At 34.9% G+C, this 19,584-nt stretch overlaps 1 protein-coding gene across 7 annotated transcripts in view; it reads right to left on the bottom strand.

Annotated features, from left to right (window-relative positions):
• LOC110375908 (uncharacterized) overlaps positions 1-19,584 on the bottom strand; it is a 62,212-nt gene that overhangs the window by 28,050 nt on the left and 14,578 nt on the right. For 4 of the 7 annotated variants that reach the window (XM_049838462.2, XM_021334201.3, XM_064035708.1 and 1 more), the window contains exon 2: positions 14,979-15,075. The exons of 2 other annotated variants lie outside the window; for them this stretch is intronic. In XM_049838462.2, coding sequence (XP_049694419.1) covers positions 14,979-15,075 — 97 coding nt within the window. Of the gene's footprint in view, positions 1-6,856; positions 7,222-14,978; positions 15,076-19,584 lie in introns of those variants that run through there. One more of the 7 variants, XM_021334204.3, reaches the window with a different exon arrangement.

The raw sequence follows: 19,584 nt of genomic DNA, 5'->3' as shown, positions 1-19,584 counted from the left end.
CGAGCATTCAGTGTAGCGAATGAATCTGTCGTGGTGACGATTTCGAACGAACCGATGGAGTGTGACCGATTGCACCTGATCAGAAATAATAACTTTGATGTCGACATTGTTTTAAGCGCTGAAAGCGATATAATGGTCGCTGATGAAGCGCAACTCTCGTAAAAGAATTAATTTATTAGCAGACACGAAAGGTTACATTACTTTGTATTGAAGAAGATATCCTTTGACCGGTTGTAGACCCTAACATTTAATTATTGCTAACCCTAGAATGACGTCTTGAAAGAAGGGTGTGGCGCCAATAAAGCATCTAGAATCATCTTAGATCATATCTTCATAAGCTATTATAAAGATGATGAAAATATGAGGCTGTATTTGCAAAAAATGACGTAAACCACATTACACAAATCATGCTGATACAAAGTAATTAAGATACTAAAACTATTGAAGTAAAAACCCGAGGATTTGTGAATCAGTTATCATTTACAATGCACGGGGTTTTCTAATCCAGGTTACAACTGTAATTAAGGAAATTGCGGCTTTTCTTAGCGTCACGAGTTTTTTATCTTTAGTATTGTGTGCTAAGTACACTTAATTTCATAAAAAATGCTCTTCTCGCCCGCAGTGGAATGAATATTGCATGGCGCGGATATTATTCCTACAGGATCTTATTAGACGGGCTTCCTTTTACGTGCGATTGGCACCTTTGCCTATGTGCGAAAATAGGAAAGTTATAAGGTAAAGGCAGAACAATATTACAAAAATAGTTTACCTTTCCTATAATTTCACTCTTTCTCTCTTTACTCCCTCAGCCTTAGAATACGGCTGGACATGACGTTTACATGCTCTCGAGGGACTGGGTATCAATCATCAACAAGACTCATAGTTCAAAAATCCCACAGCGATTCCCCCATGCGTACCTATGTGTATAAAAATAATCCTCTACTTTGTACGATATAAGGGATCCTTATATGCGTAAGTACGATGCGTGTACTGTATATAGGTAAGTCTATCGGATAAGGTCCTCAATGTCAAGTAATGCAATAAGTAAACACTAGCCGAGTCACAGTTCACCACGTACATACTGAGTGCATCGAAGCCTTGGATTTTGTCAACACTCTGTTTAATATGTAATTATTCTTTCTACAAGAGGTCCTTTAAATGGGGAATACTTTTAAAAAAATCTGCGATTTCTTAAGTATTTTTTGTACTTTACTAAGCCTTGTGTTGGAAGTTGTTTGTTCAAGTGCAGTTACTACATTGTTATAAAATTATTTATTTTTCCACGTCTCAGTAAACACATACATACTTTACATCGATGATTACTGAATGTATAATAAACATACAATTTAATAACTATGGAAAAAATCTATTTTAATGCAAGACGTGAGACGTCTGCAATTACTTTTTATTTAATTTTACCTCCCTACCACTTTTTCAGTTTAGTCTAATAACAAATGTTCAATTACAATCATCTCGATAAAACGAGGCTTGTAATAAAAACAAAACTTGATGAAACTAATATAAATTCCCAAACAAACAATAAATAACTTTATCTTCTGTTATCAGAGTCATGGAAGAACAATTGAGATCAACATGACGAATGGCCGACACTACAAATTATCTCGTATTTGTGCACAGGTAACGCGCAAAACACGTTGAAAAACAATGGGATTAATATTTATACAACAATTTTGCTGCACGTAAGATTTCCACGGTACACAATCTAGTTGAAAAGAACAATGGTTTGGTATGCCGATTCGTCATCATAGACTAGAAAATAGAAGCTGAAATATTTTTACTGGTTAAAGAGTTTATGCCACAGTACCTACTTATACATATGGTTGCTCAACCAGATTTTGATGAAGACACAATAGACATACACACGAGGTTTAGCGCAATATTTTCTTTTGCGGAATCCTTCAAGTTGCGACAATTTTGTACAGGAATGTTATCAGTGGCAGGTATGTAGATTTCCAACTGAATATTTCGTTCGAGTTTTGACAGGTTTTGTAACTAAGCAGAATTTTCGGTTTCGCAAAAAAACGTGCTGGGATCTAGGTAGACTACTTTGAACGCGATTCTTCAGTATTAACGGGTTTTAGCGCTGTTTGTTACTCAGATGAGACGTGTTTATAATCGTGAAAAAATGTCCCAAACATTTGTAAATGTTGGCACGATATCAAAGTAAGAGAAATCGAAGGGAACTCGAACCTTTGGCTTGTTGTCGAAACAGTTTTCCGCTACTAATTCCGCCAGGTAAAAACAAAAAGGTCGCTGTGAAGTAATTAACGATTAGTAGGTTATCGTCGCCTTGAATGTTCGTTGATTTCAATAACCTTCTGTTTTTTGTCAAAACAGCAATATATCGACGATATTAGCAAGTTTTTTACTGCACTCTATCGATATGACATTATAAACATGCTATTAGCTGGTACTTCACTATCGACATTTAATACAAGAACAGGTACTTATTATGTATCTTTATAATGTTGGTGATATGCGATGTCAACATGTATAACCGGTTTGTTTTATTTTAGAGTAAAATTTCAATACTAAATAAGGCAATTAAATATTCAGAAATATCAATGAAAACGCGATAATAGACTAAATTTAAATAAATCTTTGCTACACAAAGAGAAGAGGATATGTTTTATGTAAAAATCAGAAAAATATTCATATAATCACTTTATTTTTGAGTAGCATTATATGATACAAAACTATAATAAAATATATTTTTTAGAACTGTAAGAAAATACATTGTTTTAAAATCTCATAGAACAATCTTATGAGAATGTCGCGACGTTAATTGATTCTGTCCACGTCTTGGCTGGCATTGTACTAGTGCACACACCAAACCCGGTTCAAATGTTACCACAAACAATAATAAACAAAGCTACTTTTAAATGGAGATTAGCTTCGGGAAATAATTGCTCAAAGTTACGTCAACGACCCACTTTCTGACAGGGAAAAGTCTGCCCACCGCGAACACTTGATAAATTGTGCCACATTAACACATCATCAACAGTACTGAAGTTATATAAAGACATAATTTGAAAGACGATTGGTTGTGGAAAATTGGCTAAAGTGAGCTCGAGAAAATCTTTGGAAATTACCTCTTTCTATTTATGGTTCTTCACGAATATAAGATAAAATAAAGAATTATAGATAATATAATTGACCAAAAATAAGATAAAATAAAGAATTATAGAAACTATAAAAATATACGATTACGGAATTATAAAATGATAAAGCTAATAAAGTCATTAGTAATCTGTCATGTAGTCCATATCAGTACAAATGCGTCTATCTCAGTCAATGTCAAGGAGTGACAATGCCGGCCGTAAATTCTTTCACATTATCAGCGAGGGTTAAATGTGAGAAACGGTACGTAAACTAAGTGAAATTCCCTTGTGTACACAGAAAATATTGTACAAACCGAGATGAGTAATCAAATAAACTTAACCGTGAACAGACGGATAAAGGGTGTGATAAAAGTCGAGAATTGTGACTAACTTCGATTTACACCGATATGCATAGAATTTAATATTAAAACATCTTGGCTTATCACATAAAAATGCTTAGAAAACTTGTAATTTTCTTTTAGAACAAAATATGTTAGTGTTTCGTTATATTGTCACAAGTTGGCAAGTACAAACAAGGACGAGGTCTAAACGTCACTCAGGCTGTAATTGTCAGCGAATTTTATAGTGTTTGCAGGTCACTGATTAACGAACCGTTGTTTGCCAATAAACTAATTGATTTTCGTCATCCTTTGTTTATTTTGATTTTTTTTTTGCGACGGCAGACTGTATAAAACCTTTTTGAATGATATTCTGGGCGATAAAATTGATTTTCCTGTGAAATATCCTAAGTTTTCCTTTGCAATATAATTTTCTTGGAAAAGTTTATATCTGCCTTAATTGAGAAGACAATTCTGAGAATATGTTCTTAGACTAGATTCTGATGCTTTATGAAGGCTGAGATCGTAAAGATACATTTATTTATATAACTAACAATTAATTAAAACAAAGATAAAATAAAGCTATTGTTTTCAAAAAATATCGAGTTTATGAGAACTGACCGCCACTGCAATGTTATAATTTGAAGGTCAACGGTGTTCTTATTATATCTTGGACCGTTATAACTAAATGGGTTAGTAGCATGCGAGTTTCTATACTGCGGTAAATCAGCTAACATAATATGTTTTGTGTATAAAGTATGCTTTTACGATATTAATTATAATTATGTTAATCACTAAACCATCTGATATTTATTTTTTTACTAACGGTTTCCGCATTGAGAATTAATGGTGTTTACAAAATTCCGTACTAATGCCTTCCCGTTGGTATTTGACATTTTAACAAAGAACCGTTGAATGTTTGCAATTTATATAGCGTTTCTTGTAAATTCAGAAGCCATCTTATAAATATCTGTGCTGTTCCCAGTAAATGTGGAAGTCCCGGCTGTATAGTGTGTCCCTTTCATTATTTTCTATTAGCCTTAATAAGAACGTACATTATGTTCATTTTTCTATTTTTAGGGCTACTCAATGGTAACCACATATTACATTAGCCAAGGGATTATTTCTCAATGACAACCTTGCTTTATTCGAAATAAAATAATGTAAAGGTTTACCGTACCCACACACTTCAAACTTTTAGTCGGTCGATAGTTTGTTCTGACTCAGACATCAGTATGAAGATGAATATTAGTAGGTAAGCACATAACAACGATCAGGTATTTATCCGATGTCAGACCGACTGATAACATTGGTGCTTACAAAATTTTTCAAAAATTTTGGCTACGTCCAGATCAACTGCCGACCGACTGTTAGGTCTGCAGTGTAGACTTGTTTAACTAAGTCACAAAATAATACAAAAAACCTTTTATAAGGCCATGCATCATTCCTTAACCGTGACAGCCAAACGCTCTCGTTTCCGTTGGCCGGCCAAGCGAAACCGCGGCCAAATCTAGTCTACATCGGACCGTTAAAACCATTTTGACCTTACCATCGCGACATGAAACAAATAAAATTAACATATACCTATTTCTATGGCAACTGAGACCCCAACACAATTACACGTAAATGGTTTGACACTAGTTAGGAAATTACAATTGGTAGATTTTATTGAATAGCGATCCAATTTTAGCTCCCCCTACGACTTGGACGTTAATGATTCCCACGCGTAAAACGTCTTGAATAAATTAGAAAAGTCGTTTTACAGTTTTGGTGTTCTGCGTTCATGTTAATTTGTGTTAGAATGCTGTAGGATTTACTTGCCATGCCGATAGGTAATGAAGACTCTAATAATCCTAGTTAAAACACAACGCTGAAGAATTAATGATTACATTTCAATGGGAAACTATTTAGAATGGTTTTACATACATATATATTTCGATAGTAAACTCATACCGTAAGTAACACATAGTAAAGTTTTAAAATTGTTATTTCATAAATCTCCATAAATTCACTCGTCAAGTTTTAAGTGATGTTCGCAGAATAACGCAAAAGTCACGTTGCTAACGGCAAACAAAGTTGCAAGTTGTAGGAGAAAGGCGAATTAAACAACTTGTATATTGCATTCCTACATACATAGTTTATTTTATTACTAACGTCGAAAATTAGAGCAATTTTAACCGACTTAAAAAATAATCATCTAACAGTAATAACAGATCTCAATGCTTCACAACCTTATTGTTCGTTTGCGAAACAACTGTCAATGTGGGAAATAGAATATTGCATTCATATTGGATTACCGTCAAGAGTGTCAAGGTGTAACGTGATGCATCGGATAAGGTCTGATGGAAAACCTCTCGTTAAACCAGTTCTAAGCACCAGTTGCTACGTCAAAGTTAACCAGAGCCAGATTTACGTGACGTCATCAACCTTGAGAGTACATTCACTTACACAAATCCTTCCGAAGTCAGACAGACCCGGACGTATAGGTACTCGTATTATAATAATTGTGATAGTAATCGATCGTGACTGTACCTAGTTCGTGTTGTGAAATGCATGTGAATGTAGCTGTTGGTTCACGATTTGACATTAAAAGGGGTGTGTTGTTATCTTTATATCGAATAGCTTACGTTTATGTCTACATGTGTAAGGTTAAAAGCGCGCCAACCGTATGCGAGGGAGTAGATGTAGCTATTGCAAATGTTAGGATACAAGTAGTTTTCATTTGTTTTTCTATAGACGATCACAATGATTATTCACAAACAGTTCGTCTTCGTTATTGTTTAGTTAGACGCTAGTCTACTGATGCCCTCATCGCTTATTACCTTGGCAGCTCCGTTTGTTTACATTTTTCGATAACATTCGTATTGGAAATGTTTTACATGCAAATTAATCATAAATTGTAGTAATTTCATGTTCCGTCGATTAGTCTGCGCTTGCGACCAGCCGTACATATGCGGGTACACAAGTAAACAACGGATCGTTTGCTAAGAGCATACCTATCTATACAGCCACAAAGGTGTAGCTATGTAGGCTGCTAATTATTTCCTTCATCAGCTGCATAATTAGCATATTATAATTCAAGCGCTGTTGTTTCCTTAAGCCAATCTTGCCTCGATCATGGCTAATAAAGTCAATTTATGTATGAGCACGGACCCAATTAGTTTCTGATATACTAAGGACGTTGACGCGACTCTTAATTCAAACAATCTTCGAGATTCAATCATTCAGAGCGTCTCTTTGTGAAATAACGGCGGTATCTGATCGTTTGTGGAGACGATTTCACTTTATATTTTCAAACAAGTTTAGTAAAGTTTTTGCTAACGGCCCGTCGGTTTAGAAAGGAATAGGGCGCGTGTACACGATCGGCAGGCATTAGAAAGTGGCCGAGGATCTCACCTGCTCCGCATGAGTTCTTCCAGAAGTCGCAAAACTTGCTGCACGCACACATCTCGATGTACGTCACTTCGCACTAGTGCCAATGTATTTTTAAACTTCACTTGTACAGTTTCGCAATCCTTCAGCCGGTGCGCATTCACTCGATCGCGTTAATGTCGACAGCTGAGAAAAACTTTATTCATATTATAGTAAACAGTGGCGGCGTAAACATGTCAGCTAGCGGGTTAGATGCGCGCTTGTGTACCGTTGGAGCGTAGAGAGCGAGCGCGCGTGCTCGGGGCCGCGGCATTCGGCATGGCTCGCGGAGCGCGGGACAGACGTGCGACCCGAGCGGACGCCCTCGTGCGACTGCCGCCGGCCGCAGCCGCACTCGCCGACACACGCACGTATAATCAAACCGAGGAAATGCACAGATTTCGCGACCGACGACGTGATTATTGCCACTGATTGACAGAATTCGCTCCCAAATCAAAGGTGATGAAAAACGCGGAACAGAACGTGTCGCTGATAAGTTTACATAAGTGATATCCGCACTTACGAGAGTACTTACTAATTTGTAGTACAAATTATTTCTTTATCGCTTTATCCATGCTGTGCCGCAGTTTTGTTATCATGAGAAGTCAAGACTTGACACAGAATATTTTTAGCGCAATTTACTTCAAGATTTGTAGATATCGTAATACAATAAATAAGTAGTAATAATAATGCATGACGAGACAATACGATATTGTCCGAATATTGTGGTACAAAAGAGTTCAACGCTCTACGAATGTTGAGCCGGTACGTGAGTCCGGAAGCGTGAGCGCAATGCCTAATACAGTGCCGGTATATTAAGGTCTTTTATTTACACATTCTTCACACATTTACCTCCAATATTTAATTTAATAAGTTCTTATTAACGTTCATGTCGTTCAAAATATGAGGATAACCGAAATACGTAGTTTGTGCATAATATTTACAATAGCGAAATATACTTTTGATAATTGTTACTATGTGTAAGCATTCGAAGATTTCATGATATAATGGGACAAAACAGTAATTGAAAACAAAAGATCTACGTCTTAACCCACTTCTCAAAATGGAGATTTTCAAATTAATGTAGATATATAATGCCAAAGTCCGGTGTTTCTAAGTTTTCCTTAGATACACTTAGCTCACGGATCTCCGGCCCGGATCCGGCACTAATGCGGTCTGAACCAGTTTTTTGTCTTGGTCTATATCCGATGGCGAACTCCTGCGCATGGCACCGTTTAATTCCGGAAAAAATGCACAATGTCCGGGCTATTGTCTTTCAGAAATCTTTCGTGTGTCCACAATATGTTTGTAATATAATCTTCATTTGAGTAAATTATTTAAATATAGATTTGAGAAGACTTTAAACAATTTTTATTACCATCACTTGTTCAAGTAACTTGAAAAGACGTAAACTAACTTTCGCGAAAGAACTAGACTATCTAAAAGTATGAATGCCACTCTCAGTTAGAATTTATCCGCGTGATTTATTAGGATTTTGTTTTTAAACTATTTCAATACTTATAAATATAACAAGTCTCCATTGTAAGTTTGTGTCTGAGTTACACGTGTTCTTTCTTGACTAAAAATAGACCAGGAAAAGTTTTAAGCTTTATAGCATGATTGTTACCTCAAAAACTACTAGTTAATTATGCAATAAATGCCCACTTACTACATGATTGCCCACAAATGAGGTTTGAAACCTTCATGTATCTACTTCCTTTATGAGGCTTATTTCAAGTGATATCTTAGTTAATGAACTTATATGGAGTCTAATGAAGTGTAAACAGTATTCAAAGGCAACTACGATCCCCAATCCTTTAGAAACCAGGCTTCGTATAATGCTCATTATTGTGTCAACCGATCGTACTTACATCTTGCTGATAACATTTAATGTTACGAAACTGAGTGTGCTTAATTTTTATCATACACTAGCTTCTGCCAGCGGTTTTACCCGCATCCCGTGGGAACTACTTCCCGTACCGGGATAAAAAGTAGCCTATAGCCTTCCTCGATAAATGGGCTATCTAACACTGAAAGAAATTTTCAAATCGGACCAGTAGTTAGTGAGATTAGCGCGTTCAAACAAACAAACAAACTCTTCAGCTTTATAATATTATAGATCAAATATGTAGCTAATACACAGTAGTCTACTACGTAGTTTGCTACGCGTAGTAGATTCGTACTACGCGATCTCACTACGCGTAGTCGTCGCGTAGCCGTAGGCTACAGGGCTACACAGCGTAGGCGCTGCGTAGTCGCTACATCGTCCGTAGAGCGAAGAAACCGCGTAGTGTTCTTGTAGTTTTGGAGCTCAAGTAGTGACCGTGTATCCTAGTTTAAGTATTTAAAAAAGTGATAGATTTTTGTTATTCAGGTTTAGATAAATATTATTATTGTTTTTATTAAATTACTTTTACAGACCTCTCCATTCCTAATTATTAACATTTTAGCTAAACAAAATGTATGGTTGCTTGGGCAATAATCTAAAAATACGGTGTAAGGTCAGCGTACGTCACCCATGAGGTGTTTTAATGCACGAGAACTAAATAATTGAGACACGTGTACAACTATGTTAAGAAATCTGGTTAAAACTGCATTTTACTGAAGTTCTGTATGCGAGAATAATTTCATTTCATGAACATTCTGGGTTAATTCATAGCGCAACTATTGATAAATATCATCACAGCTAGTTTTATAAAGCAGAAAAAAACACGGAAGATAAATTAAATTGCTTTTTAATAGCCTGTCGTACAACCTAAATAAAATACTTCCTTATTTCATGTTACACATAAAATTAATAGACAAAGACATGATAGTAAATGGTCGAAAGATTAAAGTCCAAATAAAATAGATTATTGAATTTTTCTTTTTTTTTGGATTTATAAAAGCTTCTTATATAATCAACATTATTAGTAAAAGTTCAAGTTATAATCACAATCTGGGCTATAATATATAATATCATTAACCTCGATAATCGTCAAGCGTGTTCTACCGTCTGACTAACAACCTTACTCAAATATCATGTTACGAGGAGTTAATTATAATACAACTAAACTAATAACAATCTGCCTATCCTCACGTATTTAAGATTTCTCCATCATAATAATGTATTTAAATTTCTTGGATCGATAACTTAAGAATTAATCACATTTACAATACAAATAAAAAACGATACTAGTAAAACAAAAAAAACACTATAACGAGAATGCGTCGAAAAAATTCATCCCCATCGCTGTCGACTAGGAGCGTACCCAAGAGGCTGGCAGCATTACTTCGTTGGATGGCCAAATTTCTCTTTCTTCAGTTAACTTCTATCTGTATAGCGGATAGACATATTTTCTTTACAAAAGCTGTGAAAGCGTCAAACATACTCTTCAGATAAAAGTAATCTGGCGATTGAAAAACCGGCTCTTAAATATTTTAATTATAGTTTTATTCTGTCAAGTTAAACGTTAATAAATAACAGATATGTTGGTCGTTATTTTGTAAATAATTTTATAAAAAATTCTACAAGTTTATTACAAAAGTGTTTCCTCAAAAAACTCTTTCAGTAGACGTGTAAAGATTATGAAAAAGTAATAGATTCTCGTCATTCACGTATCGGTATTTGCACGGCTTCGCAGGTATTAAGTCTTCGCTATGCTAAACGATTTCTCTCTAAATTAACTTAGGCGATGCACGTTTCTTACCAAAAGACTTTTTATCGGACCAATCAGACGCAAGCGGTTAACATCGACGTACAAAATAGTTACATTATATATAAAACTACGTGTTAGTACATGTTTAACTATAGAAAATCTACTTCACCAACACCCCCTGTTAAAGTTAAGTAGGTACCTACAAAGTAATATTAAAACTATAAAAACAATTTTTCGTGTAAATAGTAAAAACTGTGGAAATTGAAAATGTTCAAAATCGGTAAAAGATACGAGCCATGTCAACTTGGTTGAAAAATTAAATCATGTCTTCCAGCCCCAATGGGTTAAAATTAACATGATTAATAATAAAATCTACAAAAAATCGTGGCAAACAGTCATTAATCAGCGCTAAACACGGCAAACTAAATAAAGTAGGTGTCTAATGGCGCCACAAACCACAGGGGAATTTTCTTTAATTACTATGATTTAATGAAATCGTGGTTGACTAATGGGTAGAGAACAAACCTCTCATGTACGGAGTGGGTTCGATTCCAGGTTAGGCAAGTACGAAAGCAACTTTTCTTTGTTTTTGTATAATTTGTTAAACGTGAACTTTAACTTGATAAAGGTAAAGTAAAACATCTTGAGGAAACCTGGACTACAAAGCCTGAAATCACGAACCCGCACTAAGCAAGCCTTGTGATTAACGCTCAATCCTTCTCTGTGTGAGAAGAGGCCTGTGCCCAACAGCGTAACTATAAAAAGGCTGATGATGATTTCTGAAGTGTTATGTGCGTTCTAAACTATACGATCGAGATATAGAATATGCAAAACGTAGGCAGTAAGCTTGCGTACATGTATTGTATCGACGTTGAAGGCCATTCCACCTCTTATAGAAATCGGGAAGTGTTTGTATGATGACGACGCGCGTCGGTTTTAACGACCGCCTAGGAACGGACTGATTTAAAACTCATAGTTTATAACATATGGCTAATGAATGAACGAGCTTACTGTAGCTTTAACCTTACAACTACAGTTTTCGTGTTTGTTTAGACATTCCACTGAAAAGCGCCGATCAAACTAAGAGGAAGTTGTTCTTTAAAAAATGTTGTTAGGCGGAAAATTGATTATACTTTTTGCAATGAAGCTCACTCAAGTTTTAACCGGTTTTTATAAGAAGAAGTTTAGACATAATATTTGGTGTATCAATATGCCTATATGTAGTTACACGGTCGTTATTAAGTGTTATTGAAAAGCACTAGAAAAACTGTTTATAATTGTGAACTAAATAAATACAAGCCATTTTACTTGATTGATGGATCCACTTTGTATTGTACAATCTTAGTAGTATTTCTCCGTACAATATTAAATGTTTGCAGACCAGTTTGTAATTCTTATTCTATATCGGTTGAGTGTCGTGAATGAAACTAGTTTACGACTTACGGCCGACGGTTAAGATTATAAAAAACCACATCTTTAATAGGAGTAACGTACCTCCCATCCTGCTTGTTTATTTTAGCGGAAACATTTATGTAAATAAAAATAAATAATATATACAATCGCTGGTTTTGCCAAGGTCAGTTACTGACCGATTTGAGAAAAAAAAATTGGTCTTATATTTCATATGTATTAAGGGACAATTTATACATACAAATAAGTACAATGTCAGCCTAAAAATACTTCTGTAAAATAAACCTTTGTTCTTAATAAGCCTGTCGTATTAAATGAATGATAAATGTGTCATTGTAACGAAGAAATTTCAAGAGCTTAGCGACCACCTCGATCTGTGCTCACGATAACCTCTCGATATAAGTTCATTGTCGTCATGTTACAATGTTACTCGACGTACGACACTCGAACTTACTCGCATATCTCTAGAAAGTCGAGACAACCCCGAAGATAAAGCTATAGTATCACAAATGTGGGAAGTATGTCTGCCTTGTAATTTATTTAAGAGTTCACTTGATATGTTTCTCTAGGTCATTTGGTTTTGCTGGTGCAATTACACTAATAGTGTGGTAAGTAGAAATTATAATTAGCAATTTATTTACGTAGTTGTAATAGTTTCTTTTTAAAAAGCAAACTCTTTAAAAGTCCGGCCAAAGTTATAATGGAAATTTGGGTGATTATATTAAGTTATATTATGTCTAATATTGACCGGGAAATATAATTTAATACCAAATCAGCCATCAAACAAGACATAAAAATTGAGGAAGCAAGGGATTGTGTAGCGTAGGTGTTCTGTTAGCTCTCAATATCGCTTCCTGGTGTTTGTATAAAGCCTCTCCATGATTACAACTGTCGAGCGACACATACTGAGCATATTTCAAGGTAACAGTATGCTCGAGAAACATTCGGCAGTATTTTTCGGTTTGTGAACGTTCGGAAAATCGAGATAAATGCTAACAGTTGAGACTCACATGGGAATATTTGACCGGAGAGTCTGCTGCAAGAGAATTTTCAGCATGTCAATACAAAAATCGATGGTGAGCGCTGTGTACTCGAGTGAGCTCAAACTGTCTATACGTCTTTTTGGGATGTTTTTCCTACACAACAAGTTAGTTACGAGTAGTATTTTACTATTTACGCTACACCAACTGAATGGACCGCGTACGCCCTACTATATTTCACGTGAACAATGTACCAATGGTATTTGTTTGTAGTAGTGTAAGTAAGCAACTGGTTGCTGAGATCATTCGCATTGATCAAATACCGCAGTCAGTCGCTACCTTTATAATTTACTGATACTCATATAAAATACACAAATATACATACATATTTTTAAAGTTTCAATGATACCATGATTTTAAACAGGATATACACATTTTATTGCAACGAAAATAAATAACGCGTTATTTACTTATTTTATGAGGACTTTGAAGAAACGTTTATTTTGGATATTTGTTTTTGAAAATCTTTCAGGTTTGAAGGTGGTAATCATACATGCAGCATTATGCTGAGCGATTGCGCGCTTTAGGACGCATATTTTCCCTTAAATTTGTTTTTTGTTCTTATTATCTTTTTCTCGGCGTTATGCTTATTTTGTTAAGGGCATTTATACGTCTTATATTTTGCGCAATAAAACTCATTTTCTTTCTTTCTTTCTAATACAGACAAAGATTTTTGCTTTTAAATAGAGTGAAAGAGTTAGGAAAAAAATTCAACTAATTAAGGTAGGTGATCTTCCTTAGTCCAAATAAACAGTACCGTTACACATAAGGTGGACATTACAATTCAAACAAAAGTACCTATAACAAATGACATCATAGATAATGGCCTACTAATTGGGTTGCCTAGCCAATATTGGCACAGAAAAGTAATATGCAAGGCTGAATGCTGGCTTAAATATTTATTAGAGCAATGTTATTGACCTTTAGTACGATATTACGGAGTCAGTTCTACAGGATAACTTTAAGTGCGACCCAGAGCAATGGCATGCGTGACAACACGATAGCAAGAATGCTTCAATGGTTAATCAGGCGTTGAGCACCTTGATGCTAATTGACAAGGCAGTTATTAATTAATACTGTAACTTTTCCTTTAGGAAAAATTAAAGAAAAAGAGAAAATAATAATAATATTAAAATATGGCATCGAAAAACTCCTCATCGCTCGGGCATATCCAATTCTTATTGCTATTGCCACCATTCTTATTTATCTTTAGATTGTATTTAAGTTTGTATGTGATATGCATTGCCATCCAGCGTGGCAATGCAGCCAGCCTTTTGGGCACGATCCCAGCTGACAGCGATGCGGATGAATATTTTGATACTTAGTTTTAATATTTCCCTATAATAAGATCATTTTGTAAAACTATTGAATAAAAGATCAAGTCACTGAAAAAAAAAAGAATAGTTTGTATGTAAATAGTATGTTTTATGATAAAGAAAAAAAACCTTCCTATTAAAACAAATAATGTGAAAATTATATGAATATTTTTATGACGTGACGTGTAAGACATTTCTAATAACAGTTGAAGTGAATTTTCCATTGTACACATTTCCGATTTTCCCGTCATTTGAAGCTAATTAATTCACAATCACGACTTATATTTGTTTTGTTACGTTTCTCACGATTGAATACGTCAGAGTAACGTGTGTCATAGACTTGTGAAGTTATTAGAGCGTGTCGCGTAAGACCTGTGACATTGTTAAGCTGTGCCGTCGCGTCTGGCATTGGGCGAGGAATACCAGGGCTTTACTTGTCTTACTCGTATATCGGATGTGAACATGAGTTGCGTTAGTCTTTTTTGAATCACTGTTGCTGTCAGCTTTTTACACCGTTGAGGAGCCCAAGAAATTACCAATCTGATATGAACAACGGTGATCAATTTCTATATGGTATCTTCTCCATATGCGAAGATACCAGTGCCATCGGCATGATGATGAATTTTGCCATATCTTTAACCCTATACATTTCATAGATCAATATAGTCAATCCTAGAAAAGGTCATAATGTCTTCGTACATACCTAGTTGGCAGACATGGAACTGTGGCGTAGTAGCCATAGATTCACCACGAACACTGTCTTCACTGTTTGACCTGCGGCGCCAACTCTCATCACTTACCTGAAACAAGGCAAAATAATACATTAAAACAACTTTTACACATTTATAATTTATATTAAAATTAATGGAAATATTATGTAAATACTTCAATTTCCAATAAATATAATACGTCATTATCCTTCCTATTAATGTTATAGGTAAACGAAAGTTTGTATGTATCGATGTCTATTCCCTTTTTCATTCAAAACGACAGAATGAACTGTCAAAACTCATCTTATATATTTGCAATATAACATTAGGATAATTTTTATTACGGGAAGTAATTCCATAGAATAGCGGTTAAAGCCGCTTATAGAAGCTAATTAATGAATATTGAGAAACCCCATCTATGCTAAATGAATCAAAAGTAACTTTTCAAGGACTTCATGGGCCTTTACCAGTATGATTGGTTGCTAAGCGGCCATCTTAAATACTCGTATTTAGGGGAAGCGTTTAGAACACGTTCGGAAAGGTCCTTGACTGTCTGGAGCGTTGAGGTGCGAATATATTTGATAACTTTGATATGAGCTTATTCTCTTCAATATTTTTGCTGTTTGAATTGAGTTCCAGGAGGAACTTTTACCCGTAACCGCATAAAATATAGCCTATGTCACCCGAGGATAGTGTAGCATTTCAACAGTCAAATATTTTATCAAATCGGTTCAAAAGTTTTGGAGCCTTACACACAGCAAACAAACAAAAAAAGTTTAGATATATGGCTTGCATATGGTATTCGGGACTTTTAATGTTAGGTACTATGATTGGTGGTTCTATGAATATTCAGTTTCTCAACTGATTCAGAGTGACGTTTGTTTTTCCATAAGCAATACATCCTTGTATAAATCAATAACCTAGCGGTTTCTCCCCTTCTAAATGTAACAAAATGACATGTTTTCGTCAGATTTTTCCTCTAACAACGTCAAAGTCATCAATGAGGTAATTAATTACATTTGAAAGTACCCATTATTTAACGTACGAAGATCGTACTAAAACAATAGCGTTCCGCGAAAATGTCGCCTACGCAGTACAACTGCCAACTACTAAAATATCTCATACTTTTAATAACCCATTTAGTCATGAACCCATGCATTTTTGTAGGTAAGTGCAATATGTGAGTTGTATAATGAATATATACTTTGCTCGTTATGATTTCTTTTTAAAAGGCTAGATATACATACATTAAGTGCTTTATTCCTATACATATATAGAGTTAAAAACTGTGAAAGAATCGCATAAAGAAATCAAATTAAATGGTGAAAGTGACATGGAAACTTTTACGCGATAACAGAAGATTTACTATCCTGGATCGTCCACTGTTCTTGGGTTTCCCGTACGATATTGTGTAGTTAATATTAGATGAATGAATGACAAATTCATTATTGTTTTACAGTCTTTTGAAGTCATCTGAAGTAATACAGTTTCACTTCAGCAGCGCACGCGCAGTGCACGCATTGCACGCACGCCATTTACAGATCATTATTATACAACATTTCTATTTGTATAAATTATCATTATTATCAATTTGTAAAGCAATTCCCACCATTATCTCGATCACAAGTACCAGGTTGACATGAAAGCTAGGAGTTAAGAATAACATGACCGTTATTCTTGAGTGCCTATATGATAACAATTAGAAATGACTAACGTGTAAGATGGGCATGCTCTTGAGATGTAATGACAGTATTACGTAAGGTTACCTTTTGTTTTGTACTATTCAATCGTAATTAATAATAAGTCATGTTTGTGTATGAGAGGCAGTTACCTGTCAATGATATTATGACATGGTGAGTATGAAATAATGTATTTTTTTATAAAATATCCAGATCTAAAAGTACTTACGTTCATTTTTTAAATATTACGTAGATTTAAGTAGCAGTCGTATGTGATATGAGACGTCGAAAGGACACAAATGTAAACTAAGTAATGCTTGTATTAGCAAGAAATCATTTTTTAAAAACGGCAATCCCCTCTTAAAACTGTGATGTAATACTATTGTACAATAGATTTATGTGACGTAGGCTATTATCGGTAAACTACCGTTGATTAGGAAAAGAACATCAATGCATAACTTCAGTTTGCAATGGATTGGAACTAATTCGCGTTACTTGGTGACTAATATGTATTGGACATAGGTAATTTTCATTATGGTTATTTTTTTATTTTCCTAAACACAGCTTTAATCAGAAAAGAAACTACGTCAATCAAATGATACAAAGTAACTTATGTGAAGGTGAAAAAACTTCGGTATAATGTGAGTTGGCTTTAAAAAGTCCATATTCTAATTTTATCTATTCTACACTACAGTCTGCTTCAGCTCAAACCCACAATAACGAGTCTTAAATCTGGGCCTTCCCACCGGATTACCACTTCCCACTCTATAAATTACAATAAAGGATACACTAAAATATCTGCTCCCGTATGACGTAAATAACTGTTTACTAATTGAAGTTCAAAGAAATTATAAGAATGCAAAAAACAACGGAGTTTTTTTACATGTACCTACTTATCCCCACATGGTGTTTTCGCGTAGTTTCTTAGTAACAGCCGAAATACCAGCTAACTGGGAATGTTGTTTATTTATGAAGTCGCGTTACCGATGCGGTGGACTGGCCAACTGCAAACGGAAACCTTGACTCACTCTCCAAATAGATAGTTTGAACTCATAAACTCATGGAGTATCGAATCTGTTCGATATAGTAGACTGTGAACTAAAAGCTTTGAACTTTGTTTTATATCTCATGATGTAGAAAAATATCTGTTAGTTATCATACTAGGGCATTGAGTGCTTGCACTTACTAGGTCAAGAATTGATATCTACACTGATTAAAACAACGGTTAGGTGTGCTATACAATGCGATTATTAATTAAAGCTAATTTTGACTGGTAATTGCAATTACCATCACTGAACCTGTGATTTAAAGTTACGCTACTACAATGTTAACCCTAATATTTTCTTGATGTTTACGTCCACATTCCACGTAACTATTAAATTAAGCCAAGGGCATATAAAATAAGGATTCCTCTTCCCATATAAAATGACTACAATCATGAAAAAGAACTATAAAACAGTAACAGATTCACTCGCGCGTGTGACGCCTAATTTCTACTATCGTATCGAGCTAATAGACACAATTATATAGATTAATCGTTATTTCTGTAGGCAATGAAATAAAAATTAAAACGTAATCAAGTGCCATTAAGATAACTGAACATGATACGTCGATGTCACAGTAATGATCCTACTTCTATAACGATACTATATAATTTACATACGGATGTGACTGGTCAAATGCATTGCTAACATTATGTAATTACGATAACCCCTGTGTATGAGCATTGAAGTTAAATAAGTGTGAATTAACTTTGTATTTCTTGGCTGTTCTTTATCCGTCGTTAGATCATTCAAAAATTAATTATTATTTTACTAGAGTGACTAAAAATATGTTGATCTTTCTTAAGTATAGGACAAGTTTTCAAAGTAATAGAGTGTTCACTTTTAACAAAAAGTTTTCACAGTGCAATACAGCCAACGGTAACTAACCTACTCCACGTTTCGCAACAAACACAGTTTAAAATAAGAAAACATTAAATTCTAAAAACTAAACATTAACTGGCACCTTTCATACGTTTTATTTACGAAAATGAACTCCGGCGGTACAGCGGTGGTGAGATTGAAATTCAATCCGTATTGTTTGAGCAGACATTTTTCAATTAAAAAGGACTGCGCTACTCTGATGGATATTGCTTGACCCGGCGTGGCTCGCATCGGCCACTCCACAAAGGAATAAATTAAATCGCACAGCTAGGGAACTGTCAACTGACAATAACTTATATTGAAATCCAACTACTCCTACTTGATCGATATTCCAAATTGCTTTTGATATCCATCGTCTATGGCTAAGTAGTTTAATGTAGTTTCTATGACCATTATTGTCCATTGAAGTCAATTTTCTGAAAACTAAATCATTGACCTGTCACGGTGGCTAGTTTGCGGCAGAAATCAAAAGAAAATGTACCAGTCTTTGTTCTTCAGTATACCAATTTGCCCTAAAGGAAATCATTGGGTAGAAATATAGCGTTTGAATATTAAATTCTAAATGTGCGAAAAACTCCACCTGTGTCATTTTAACGTGCATATCGCCGCGTTATCGTATCTGCATATATTGTCTTGTTTGAAGTTATTATCAACCATATTGTATATTGTTTATTAAATAAATTCCACGTAATATAAAGGTTGAGAAAATTCCGCCCTATTAGGGTATTAAACTTGCGACAGAAATACAGTATTGGTCAATCAAGCCTGAAGAATATGAAGACTTTTCCTATTACATCATATTGTTAGCTGCTGAACGCGCGAAGGACAAAAGCACAATAAAATCTAAGAAGTTATCACCCATAAAGTTTAGAATCTATTATATTATTAATACCTTCTTTAGCCACTTCCTAGGAACGGTAGTCAAATAAACTACATAGTGCATATGTGCGTGTGTTTATCATACGGCCGGCTTCGAAATATAACACAAAATATGC

Source organism: Helicoverpa armigera, chromosome 8, assembly GCF_030705265.1.
Source record: "Helicoverpa armigera isolate CAAS_96S chromosome 8, ASM3070526v1, whole genome shotgun sequence".
Lineage (NCBI taxonomy): Eukaryota > Metazoa > Arthropoda > Insecta > Lepidoptera > Noctuidae > Helicoverpa > Helicoverpa armigera.
This window is presented reverse-complemented; position numbering and strand designations above follow the sequence as displayed.